General features: G+C 39.8%; 1 protein-coding gene across 2 annotated transcripts in view; it reads right to left on the bottom strand.

Moving 5' to 3' along the window:
* Nucleotides 1–980: 980 nt before the first annotated feature.
* Nucleotides 981–12,617, bottom strand: part of SMAD2 (SMAD family member 2) — an 89,884-nt gene continuing 78,247 nt past the window's right edge. For both annotated transcript variants that reach the window (XM_075932703.1, XM_075932702.1), the window contains 5 exons: nt 12,349–12,402; nt 10,384–10,596; nt 8,687–8,824; nt 8,383–8,527; nt 981–2,885 (listed from right to left, as the gene is read on the bottom strand). In XM_075932703.1, the coding sequence (XP_075788818.1) occupies nt 2,762–2,885; nt 8,383–8,527; nt 8,687–8,824; nt 10,384–10,596; nt 12,349–12,402 (674 nt within the window). In that variant the 3' untranslated portion in view covers nt 981–2,761. The remainder of the gene's footprint in view (nt 2,886–8,382; nt 8,528–8,686; nt 8,825–10,383; nt 10,597–12,348; nt 12,403–12,617) is intronic.

Genomic DNA, 12,617 nt, shown 5'->3' with positions numbered 1-12,617 from the left:
AGGCACTACAGAAAGCTACAGTGAGAATCCCTGCTGAAAAGTTTACAATATACATGTAGCATATACAAAGGGAGGGCACAAAGATAAAGCTGTGTTGCTGGTGCTTACAAATTAAATTGAGACTCTCAGGATATTTGATGTTTTTCCTTGAAACGCCAGCTGCAACTACTGGAAACATGTGAGTACATGAGAGTCTAAGCTTTCATTTCCGCTTCCTAGGTCCACTGATAAATTCCTTGTACACTGGATGGGAGCATGTCACCCTCCCCCCCACAAAAAAAAGACTAATCAGTGTTCCTATAATGCAGTTCAAAATGAATTGAGCAATAGTTGTATAAACAAAAGCTGAAGGAACAAAAATACAAACAAACAGCAAATGACCTTAGCATCAGGTCACATAGCTTATCCAAGTTCCAGACCGCTCCCTAAGTGCAATTTTAGTCTTTCACCCAGAAAGTCATTCTTCTTTAGCTACTTCTGATCTAGTACTTGTCTTTTTCAAGAGATATTTTAATCTAATTTGTATTTGGCACAAGGTAACTAAGTTTCCCTTTTATTCACAGCTTGGAAAGCTTTTATCATTAAATGCAGACTAAAAAGAAATCCAGAAATTCTAAGTGGATGACAAAAATCTGAGTAAGTATGACAGCTTGTTCAATGAGATAGTATCCTAAAATTTACCTTAAGCTGTCTAAAACATCCAGCTGGTGTCACAGTGAGAATTCCCCTGCCATTTATTCAGGTTACCTTATATTTAGTCCTCGCCCAGCACAATATATAAGATAGCAATTTTGCTTTTGAACTCATTTTGAATGCTGCATTACTTCATTTCCTCCCAGAAGGAGAAAGGTCATGAATTACAGCAAGTCTGGGCCAGTGTGTATGTTGAGACTCAATGAGTTCTCTTCCATAAGATAATACAGTAAGTAAAGCAGGTGAAGGAGGTGGCTGTTGTCAAACATTAATAAAAAACACCATCATGAGAATTAGAATTTTTATTAGTGTATTCACATATTAGGCAAATGCAACACGCATGAAGCTTATTTTCTTAGGTTCACATGTTCTACCAATACATTAGTCTACTGGTAAAACTACCACAAACTGGTAAATGCATTTCCAATTTTTTTTTTTTAATTGCCTGCCCCACTTTTTTCAAGGCTTAATTTTTGGTATTGCTTATATGCCCTGTTCATTCTGGCATAAAAATATCCATCACTATCTTCATAGAATGAACTGATTAAAAGCTGTAACACTGGCCACATTTTGTTCTCAAAGCTAAGTTATCACTAGCTGTACTTACAAAGTACAGTACTAGTGTAATGAAAGAAAACGGGGGGGAGAAAAACAGACAAAAGGCAATCCTGCTACTGCCACAATAACAAAAGAATGACAGACAGCTAGATCATAAGATTGTTAGTAAGATGTATATTTTTCAAGTCAGAGTAACCCTTCTATACAGTTTCCCAACCCTTCCCCAACCCAGACTTATTTGTAGAATATAATTCAGAATATTTTTAGTATGGTGCAGATGTAGTGTCCAAGGGTTCACAATAACATGCACTGCATTGAAGAACCTAAAAATCCTCCTTTGCTGGTCATACCTCAGCAACCACTATCCTATAGATTTTGCAGAAGCACCTACTTTTACAAGGCTCATGAATGCATATGATCTGGTATGTAACTACAAAGTCACTCAGATCAGAGAATTTTACATTCCATCACTAAATATTTTAAAAAGCTGCATCTATTTAAAACCAACATGGAAAGTCTAGTTTGACCATGGGAAAGCTGTTTAAAAGTTATTTGGGTCCAAAATTAAACTCAATATTTAAGTGATATTTAAAATATAGGTGTAAGAGGTAAGCCAATAGCCTGTAGATTTACATAAGTCCATTCAATGCTATTATAAATTTTCATTTCATGAAAGTATTTGCTCTCAATGATTTGAAGTACAAAATAAAAATTCAAACGCCTCAGTGCTGGCTGTGTCAATGCATCCATTGCCAGCAACAGATGCATTACTTTGGATGGGGAGAGTGAGAAGTAGGCTCCTAGTGTGATAGGTAGACTCAGAATTTATAAATATAAATTCAATTTGGGCCCCATTAAGCATACAAAGTGTTTAAGATTTCAGAGATGAAACTTAGGCATTTCTTTCCCCTTTCAACAGAGGGATTTTTCAAGAAGGCAGCAAAAAGTTAAGCTTTTTTCTATAAGGAAAGTCGGCTTTTTTTTCTTTTCTTTTTTTAAAGGACAACTTTAAAACCTGCATATATAAAAAAATATAAAAAGAATATAGGATTAGAGAGAACTTGCAATTTTATCAGACGTTTGCCCAAAACTAAAAAGAGCACACATCTGTTTAAGGGAACTAAAAATTTAGAACAGCACAATACTGTGATATTGGAGATCATGATACATTACCTGTACATATACGTAACTATTCATGTTATTGATAAACCTTTAGGACACTCAATTATACACCCAATGAAAACACCATTAAGAGTCTTTAGAACTGTCCCTTCCTCCTTCAGAAGGTGTTTTTACACACTAAATTTTCATCTAGTTTCAGAGTACAGGAAACAGAATCCACAAGGTGCTTTAACTGATGAGACCTCAAGTGCTGTTTTTTTTAAAAAAAACTTTTTGAATAGTAAACAGTTCATGGGAACCACACACAAATACTAAGACAGACGAGCTGTTATATTAAGTCTGTTGAATGGACTTGATATTTAGCCCACTGGCAACGAAGGAAGGTATTTTACGACATGCTGGAGCAGCGTACTGAAGGAGAGCCCATTTGAGTCAATACTTTGTCCAACCATTGTAGAGGTCCATTCAGATGCAGTTCAATCCAGCAAGGAGTGCTTGTTACTGTTTGCCGTCTGGGGAAGAAGAAAAAAGGAGTTACCAAGAGATTTGAGAGGCCACTAAGGGTGTGTTCCCTCTCCCTTCCTTCCCCCACCCAAAAGAAACCGTCCAAAACAAAAACAAAACAAAAAAACACACTCCCTCAAGCAGGACAACAACAAAACTTCTTGCTGAGTCTTTGCAAATATGTACAATATACATCTTTAACTGAAAAGGAGATTAATATGATGCTCTCATGTGACAACAGGAGCAAAAGCCACAAAGCCAGTTTAATATGGGTGCAAGTGATCAGCTTTACTTAGAGATTTTTTTTTTTTTAAACAAAACTGTCCACCCTACAAACGCAACCTGATAACCACATTTGAGTCAAGCTGATATTTAACTTCTCAGACTCACTAATATTAAAGAGTCTTGCAGGGGACATTAAGCACACACGGAAAAACTTAAGTAATCCCCTTGTTTTCAAAAGGTTTGCACAGGTATGTGACTAGAACTTGACAAACTTTTATTATTTTATCCACAAAGAATAGCTATATTAGCTCTCTGGTTTTAAGTAGTAGTAATACTGTCCTCAAAAGAAGAGTAAGCTCTGATGATTATAAAAGTTGCTTCAGAGAAAAATTTAAGGAAGCTGTGCTAGATTTTGTCAGAAACAAGCGCATCATAACTGAGCGTGTGGTTAAAGAGGGCAAATGTTATCTTACAGAAACACCAAACATCATCTGTGCTGATTTCCTGTAGCTTGTCTGTAATGTATTGTGTAAAATTTTCAAGTTGCTTGAAGAAATTACATTATCCTAGTTTACTAAAAGTATATATTTCCACATGGCAAGCTTTTTTTTTTTAAATGTGTAAATCTGTAAAAAAGAAATGCTGCCATTGCTTCGTTTACTTTAAAAGTTGTCATCTCTCAAACCTCACCACTCCTATTTTAGATACCTGCTATTCCAAAGATATGTTCTCAAGAAATTCTGTACGAGAAAAACAGTGGTATCATAGTACTGGATGTACTTATACGTGAAACAATGCTCCCTGTAAGCTGTGAGCTTATGTGGCCACTCAAGAGATTCAAATGCCAGTCAGCTGACTGTGTTTCAACTGATGCTGCACATTCAAACATGTCTCGGTACCCAGACATTAATTTCCAATATGGATGGACAATATCTGCACACGGATGGTAAAAATTAGAGGGAACACTGCCTGAGAGAAGCATTTATTTATTTCACTTCATAGGTCTCAGGCTCAAGTGGATGGAGGCCAGTCTCCATGAGATCTAAGTTTTCCTGACCTAGGACTACAGGATTAGATCCATTGATTACACTGTATAGCTGTAAATATTCTCCTGCCTTAACCATACCACTTCAATTTCATTTAGGGATGTTAAATTGCAGGTAACTGACTAATCGATTAGCATCAACTATTTGACTAATTGATACGGTGTCTCCACCTTTGAAGTGTACAAACAGCCCTAGAGCTGTTGCTACACTTTCAAGGCAAAAGTGCCACATGGAGCCCAGAATCAGTGGAGATGCCTCATCAACTTTGAATTGCTGCTGCAGGAACCTGGCACTAGGCTCCCATGGCAGCATTTCAAAGCAGCAGCATCATGTGGAGCCCGGGGTCTGGCCCCAGGCTCCACGTGGTGCTGCCACTTTGAAGTACTTCCTTCTCCACCTGTTGCCTCTTCCTGAGGGAGGCAGCAGGTGGGAAGCAACTAGTCAACAAGTTTGGCAACTATCAGATAGTCGACTATTCCTTCACATCCCTAGTTCCATTACTGAAGAATTACAGAAAACCCCAAGAGACTTCTCCAAGGCAAATAACTCACATTAAATCCTGTTTTTCCTTTTACTTACAAATAGTCCCAAATAGTTAACTAGTCCATAAACTGGAAATGGCTTAATTTGCTACTAAACAGGGATTAAAGGCTAGATCTGTTCTAGACCTCGAAGGTCAGCTTACGATACACAACACCGACATAAATAACATAGGCCAGAATTGATGTACCTTAAGCCAAGCTCGGTGGCTTCTCCACAGGGGGCAGTCCAGTCGACTTTCCTTACTCACAAATCAAGGAGTACTGTGTCAACTGAGGGTACCCTCAGCGTTCAATTTAGTAGGTCCCCCACTAAACTGAATGCCAAAAGATCAATCCCCAGCATGGTAAGTATAGATGTGGCCTGAGTCAGTTATCTTGCCTAGAAGTATTTCAATAATCTTGGTATCTTCCCCTTCATATTTATTATCCACATGCCACCAAGAATTTAACATTCTCTGTCAAATATACAGATGCAGAGAAACTAAACTGGAATCCTTTCCAGTAAGCCATTCTCCCAATAACTCTACTGGATCACATAGACCTAAAGTTTATTAGCATCTAAAGTTCAACACACACCCTTTAAAAAAAAAAAAAAAAAACCCACACACCACAGCAACCTTATGAACACCCTTCTCTCTATCAAGTTCTGTATGCTTCAAGTTTTGACTCTCTGTAGCTTGACCTCTAAAATAGTCTTATCTATACTGATTTTTATGTTGTATTTTATTTTGCTTAAGTATACACAGGCCTTTAGACCAACTCCCCTAGCTCCCTCCCTCTCCATACTTCTGTGTCTATCAGAGGCAGCGAGGTGGGGGGCAGGTGGGGTGTTGAGGGAGGCTGCCACAAAGCAGTCTCTGCCCACAGTAGGCCAAGGCTCACCACAGGCAGAGGCCGCTATGGTAGTATCCACAGCCAGCTCCAGCCACCATGGACAGGGGCTACTACTAGAGCAGGTTCTGCCTGTGGCCAGCCCACCACAAAACAGGGGCTGCTAGACGTGGTGTGAGCTGGGACCGATCAGTCCCAGCTTGCACCAGTCCGAGATTGCTGCGGCTCTGAATTCCAAATATATTAAGAGCCAAGCACCTTCCCTTACTGACTAATCATATAGTCGATACAAATCGTATCGATTACACAATTAGTCAATTACCTGCCTCTTAACATCCTTGGACTGGATATGGGAAAGCAGTGGGTGTGATTTGCTTTGACTTTGGCAAAGCTTCACCTTCTCCCACAGTATGCTTGTCATCAAGGTTAAAAAAAAGAATGGATCAGATGAACAGTCTATAAGGTGGACAGAAAGCTAGTTAGATCAGACTCAGTGGGTGGTGCTCAATGTCTAGCTGGCAGCCGGTATCAAGCAGAGTACCTCATGGGTCAGTCCTGAGGCTGATTTTGTTCAACATCTTCATTAATGATCTGGATCATGGGTTGGGTTGCACCCTCAGAAAGTTTGCTGATGACACTAAGCTGGAAGTAGAGGTAGTTACACTGGAGGGTAGGGATAGGGTCCAGAGTGACCTAGACAAATTGGAGGGATTGGGCCAAAAGAAATCTGATGGCGTTCAAGAAGAAAAAGTGCTGCACTTAAGACAAAAGAATCCCATACACTGCTAAATACTGGGGACCAGCTAGCTAAGTGGCAGTTCTGTAGAAGAGGACTTGGGGATTACAGTGGACAAGATGCTGGATATGGAATCAGTGTGCCCTTGTTGCCAAGAAGGCTAACGGGCTGCGTTAGTGGGAGCATTGGCAGAAGACAGAAGGAAATGATTATTCCGCTCTTTCACCACTGGTGAGGCCACATCTTGAGTACTGCATCCAATTTTAGCCCCTCTTGCCATAGTAAGGATGTGGATAAATAAAGAATCCAGTAGAGGAGAACAAAAATGATTAGGGAGCTGAGGTGCATGACTTATAAGGAGTGGCAGACGGAACTAGGGATCTAAAACCCAATTAAAAAGTTAACTGGATAAAATAGAATGTTTAAACACTTAACCATGATCCTGTGGGCGAGGGGCTACTCTGGCTGGGCCTGCCGTGGTGTGCCATGGGCAGGGAGCTGCTCTGGGTGGGCTGGAGCAGTCCCCTGCCTGCGGCACAGTTGGCCCAGCCAGGCTAGAGCATTCCCCCTCTTCTCTCCCCCCACCCCCCATACAAACCGTGAAGCAGGTGGGGTGGCTGCTCCAGCCAGGCCAAGCCATAACAGTCCCACGCTGGTTAACCTGTTACCCAGGTAAGCATAACAGCAAGGCAAATGCTTAACAGATAACCCTTCACCTCCCTAGAGGGAACTGGGCTTTTGTAGTCTTCAGAAAAGATGACTGGAGGGGGGATTTGACAGCAGACTTCAGCTACCTGTACGGATATGGAGGTATGGCAGAACAAGAAGCAACGGGCTGAAGTTGCAGTGAGGGAGGTCTAGGTTGGATATTAGGAAAAACTATTTCAGTAGGAGGGTGGTGAAGCACCTAGGGAGATGGTAGAATCTCCATCCTTGGGAGGTTTAAAGGTCTGGCTTCCCAAAGACCTGGCTGGGATGATTGGATTGGACTAGTCCTGCTCTGAGCAGAGGATTGGAAGGGGTCTCAGGAGGTCATCTAGTCCAACCCAATGTATCATGTACACAATAACCCAAACGGGAACAAAATATCAGTATAACCTATGCAGCATTAAATATACGCCTAAGCCTGAAATAATTCCATTTTACAGTAATTACACTTCAGAGATGTGTGATATATCAATTCCCTATTCTTTTCTACGGACAATTTCAATAGACATTTGAGGTGTTTTTTTTAAAAACAGTCACCCATTTTCCATTATAGCTTCTTACCTCATACATGTCAGATACTATTCCTTTTGAATTCCGATATTGTACTTTATAAAAACCCCTCTCCTCTATAAATTCAAATTAAAAAAAAAACCTTTCCCCATTTGTAAAACGGTTCAGTTTAACTACAAACACACAAAGTTATCATTCATATCATAACAGTTGTGCTTTCCACAATGACTTTCAATAAGTGTATTATAAAGAATAAAACAGTTAGGGAATAAATTTGGAATGACTTTCAAACTCTTTCCTATCTCTGATTACCACCATTTGAATTCAGGATTACATCTAAGCAGCTCATCACATTCCATATAGAGCAGCACTAGACAATAGCTTTATGTAGATCTCACAAAAAAGCAAGTAATCGCAGAACAATCTCCAAAGTCACTAGCAGGAACCACTCTTTCCACCACCTTGGTACACACGATCAAATGTAAGTAGTAAACTCTAATATACAGAGCATCACACTTTTGGCAGAACAGTTGGTTTCCAGCTACTTGAGACAAATTCAGAGGGGTAGCCATGTTAGTCTGAATCGGCAAAAGTGGCGAGGAGTCCTGTGGCACCTTATAGACTAAGTGAAGTGTAGGAGCATAAGCTTTCGTGGGCATCTGACGAAGTGGGTCTTTGCCCACGAAAGCTTATGCTCCTATACTTCAGTTAGTCTATAAGGTGTCACAGGACTCCTCGCCGCTTTTGAGACAAATTAGCATTGTTCCATAAGGGCTTTAGAACACTCATATAAACAACTGTATTCTCTTTTTTATCTGCTTACAGTGTATTCTTATAATTGATGGCAGTGTAATCTGCCTTTCAAGATGGGGATTAATGTTTAAAAGTAACAATTAATGTTTCATACCTGTATTCAGCCCCCCATCCTTTAACAAAACTCATTCTTATGGTACACATTCTAGTTAGTTGATACACTGCTTCGAAACCCTGATTCACAGATTGAGCCAGAAGAGCAGCAAATTCCTGGTTGTTAAAGATCTTCAGGTTGCATCCTATGAAGAGAAAACAAGTTTAGACTACAGCCTATATGTATTTGCAGGATTTACTATAAGGGCAATGTGAAGAACCAACTTTTAGATGTTAAAAAGACAAAAAATGCATTACAATTTACTGTCTTTCTTGATTAGTATGCCTTGTACTTGCGCTCTTACCTGGTGGAATTTTGCACACTGTTGCAGGATGCCAGCCATATCTTTGATTACAATTGGGGCTTTGAACAAAGATTGCACTATCACTTAGGCACTCGGCAAAAACTTCCCCACCAATGTAATACAGACGCACTCCCCTTCCTGAAACAAGATTAATAGAAGCTTCACTTGGGACATGACCTGAACTGGTTAACATATTAGAAGTCTGCTTTATTTCACGGAGGGCCAACTTTTTCTTCCTCAGCAATGCCAGCTTAACAGATTTCCCTTGCAGTGTGGCTACATTGCCAGGTGACACCTGTAGCAAGAGCAGGATGTGGTTTAAGAATAATTCCTCCACCCCTAACCCCAGAATATGCTGGTTAGAATGAGAAGAATTTCTTTGTTAAGAACAAGACAGACTTTCTTCCTTCTATCTATTTAGTACTTTGAGACAGTGGTTTGGATTCTGATTGCTTTCTCGAAACAACAATTGCAATTAAAAGATCAGATCTAATAAGAAAGTTAATTCTGTTCATTTTAGCATAAATATGAGTGTGGTAGCTGAAGTAGCACATAGCAAAGTACTCTGAAGACAAGGCTCATGAATCATCTGCTACTTACACTTCCAGGGCCCTCCTCACGCTGCACTGACTCTTGGCCCATCCTACCCCAATGTACCCTTGCTCTTTGGCAAATTTACCAAAGGAGTTCATTTGTCTTACAAAAAGACAGCCCCTTCCTGCTTGTACTTACATATAAACTAGCCCTCCTGTCTAGGAAAAAAAAAGATCTGAATTTTAGTATGAACCAAAATACAAATTTCGAATGTAATAGCTCATTCAGTGAGGAGACTCACTATGAAAAACTGATTTTATTTTTTTTGGAAAATGGAATTGCAAGTAAATAGTTAATTTATTGTTCTAGGGTAGGAGTTCTGAAACTAGGGGTCATGACCCACAAGGGGCTCAATCGTGAGGTTTTTTTACATGGAGGGGGGTCATGAGCTGTCTGCCTCCAACCCAAACTCTACTTATCCTCCAGGATTCATAATAGCATTAAATATAGTAAGTGGTTTTAATTCATAAGGCAGGGGTCACACACAAAGGCTTGCTGTATGAAAGGGGTCACCAACACAAGTTTGAGAATCACTATTCTAGGGAACCCCAATTGGATTTTTTTCGAGTGATCATTTTGCTTGAGCAGTTACATTGTATGTTGGTGGTTCCCAAAAATCCAAAGTTTTCGAAAACAACTAACTTTTAAACAATTGCTTTTTGATTCAACATGAAGAATTTCACAAAAAATCCACACTGGAATCCAGCAAAATGGAAGTTTTAGTTTTGCAAGTCTTTCCTCCTCCCGCCAAGGTACAACTATCAAAAGGAAGACCACAATCAAGATGGTATATGCTGTACACTTCAATAATTGTTCCTGTGAAATCTTTAACAATCATGTCAAATTAGCACAGTTAAGACTAGTTTCAGTTTTATTTGAAAGTAGTAAATAATCATTTTACATTCCAAAACTAGGCAAGAATACAATACAGTTCAATACTGCTAGTATTACTTTAAATACTGCTTTAGTGTTGTGCTTTTATATTTTCCCATTCCTATGTTGATTCAATGCAAGTTGTGTCAAAATTTAACTGAATAAATCTGGGTGATTATTGCTAAGTGTCATTACTCTTAAAGAATTAATTATAAGATTTGAAAACATACCTATGTGTCGCCTTGTCATTTCCACTGTGGCATTTCTGTTAACGTTGGAGAGCAAACCTAAACAAAATCTTTCTGAATTTGATGGATCTGTGAAACCATCTACTGTCAGTGAAGGCTGTGACGCGTGGAAGGTTTCTCCCACTCTCTGATTCAGTTCATAATATGCTATTGAACACCAAAATGCAGGCTCTGAATAAGTAACTGGCTGCAAGTCTGAAAAAAAGAGATAGAATGAGCATTCCTGTGATAATGAAACCAATGTTTAAAAAAAAAAAATCTATCTTTATTGATTCTAACTGATTAGTCTTGGCTGTAGCTCATGAGCTATAATTAATCAGTAACTAAGTTTTCATTTTCCATAGATCATGTTCTGCACAGGAACATAAAAATTTATACTGATCAGACCACTGTCTATCGAGTCCAGTATCCTGTCACTGAGGGACAAGAAACAAACGTTACAAAATTAGGTATAGGATAGCCTGTCCACAAACAAAAAACCAAACAGTTTCCTCTTAAACCAGCCTCAAACTATTGGTGGTTATGTCCTGAAGCAAGTGCTTTTAGTAGCCCTTCACTACGACTATGATTTTCAAGTATGAGAAGTAGCTATCATTGGCTAATCCGGTTATCCATGTGATTGGGTAATACCTTACTGATTTAAAAACTTATTTCAGTTTAAATATCCTCTTTCCCTTGTATTATGAGGAGATAATAGACCCTCCCAATATAGATTCCATGCAAAAAAACACCCAAATCCTTTTATCACATAGTGTGTATCTTCAAGAATAGGCCCAGTCCCATCAATCTCTTCAGACTCATATTTAATGTCTCACTTTTCTGAACCCTCTACTACTCCAGGTGAGGGAACAATGCTTACTCAATAGAGTTGAGCAATTTTTTTATAATAAAGGAAATAAACACTGGGGTAAAATTTTAATCCAGAAGAGTATTAGTTTACAATTCTATCCCGAGTACAGGGCTACAAGGGTCTTCTGGAGAAACCTTTGCTTTTCACTAGTTTTCCCTTTCTATCCTATTCTTCAGGATCCAAATCTTCCCTTGTACCCAGGGGCGGATATAGGGCAGGGCGAACGGGGCGGCCGCCCCGGGCCCCGCGCTTAAAAAAGCCCCGCACATGTGCCATGGCGCCACCGCGCATGTGCATGGTGTCACGGCGCATGCGCGGTGGCAAAGGGGGGGGGGGCGCGGAGTTATGCTGCCCGGGGCCCTGCAAAACAGTCATCTGCCCCTGCTTGTACCTCACAAATCATCTCCCACAGTTATTTTCTCTTATTTCCATATTATGGGGTTGCTCTTCCCAATACAGCTTTTTGATTTTCCTGCCACATGCCTCTTCCCACATCTGGCCAAGCAAAAGTCTGGAAGAATTGCAGAGGATCACAAACGGCTATACAGCTGAGAGATGATGATCCTCCTTAACGCAGTGGTGGTGGGAGGAAATATACCCTTGTGACCAAAGGCGACATTATTGTGCAGGTGTACTAACAAAGTAGCAGTATGATAACAGTCACGTCTAGGCAGCTAGCACAATGTTGGAGATATTTCTGGCAGACCCTATTACCTGGCAGCTATACCTATATGGAAACATTTCAGCTACCGACACCTTGAAATAATGTATCCTTGTAAGTAAAATCCCCTTCTTGTTCCCACCATTCTTGCATACTCTCAGCCAGTCTATTGTTTCCCTTTGCGAAGATCCCAGCAGTTACAAGGGAACAAAGTACCACAGTTATTTATATTTAACATCTTTGCAATTAAACTTGAGTTTTGGCTAAAACACCATTAATGAAAACAGACCATGACAGCACTTCTGCCACAGATTCCATCCTTCACCCTCCTCCCCCACATCAAAAAGAAAAGGAAGACTTACATGGTCTTACACTAATACATATAGGAAGCACACAATTTAGGAAAGCAATTAAAAGTGAAGTATTTCTAGCTTACCCAGACTATGATTAACTGGGGAGAGTGTACTAGGAGATAACTCTGCTGGAGATCCTGTAGAAATAATTCAGATAAAAATTTTGAGTGTTTCATTTACATTACAGAAGACCATTCTTTTCCATACTCTAGCATTATATCAGGCTATTACTCTTTGCAATGAACTACAAACACTTCTGATATCTTGCAACCAGTTTTCTAGACTAAAATGGACCGGCCTAAAATAACAGACATAATTGCCCAACTACAGTCTATATGCATTTTAGACTCTA

This window comes from Pelodiscus sinensis, chromosome 6 (assembly GCF_049634645.1).
Source record: "Pelodiscus sinensis isolate JC-2024 chromosome 6, ASM4963464v1, whole genome shotgun sequence".
In the NCBI taxonomy this organism is placed as follows: Eukaryota; Metazoa; Chordata; order Testudines; family Trionychidae; genus Pelodiscus; species Pelodiscus sinensis.
Note: the sequence above shows the minus strand (reverse complement) of the source record. Positions and strands in the feature narration are given on the sequence as shown.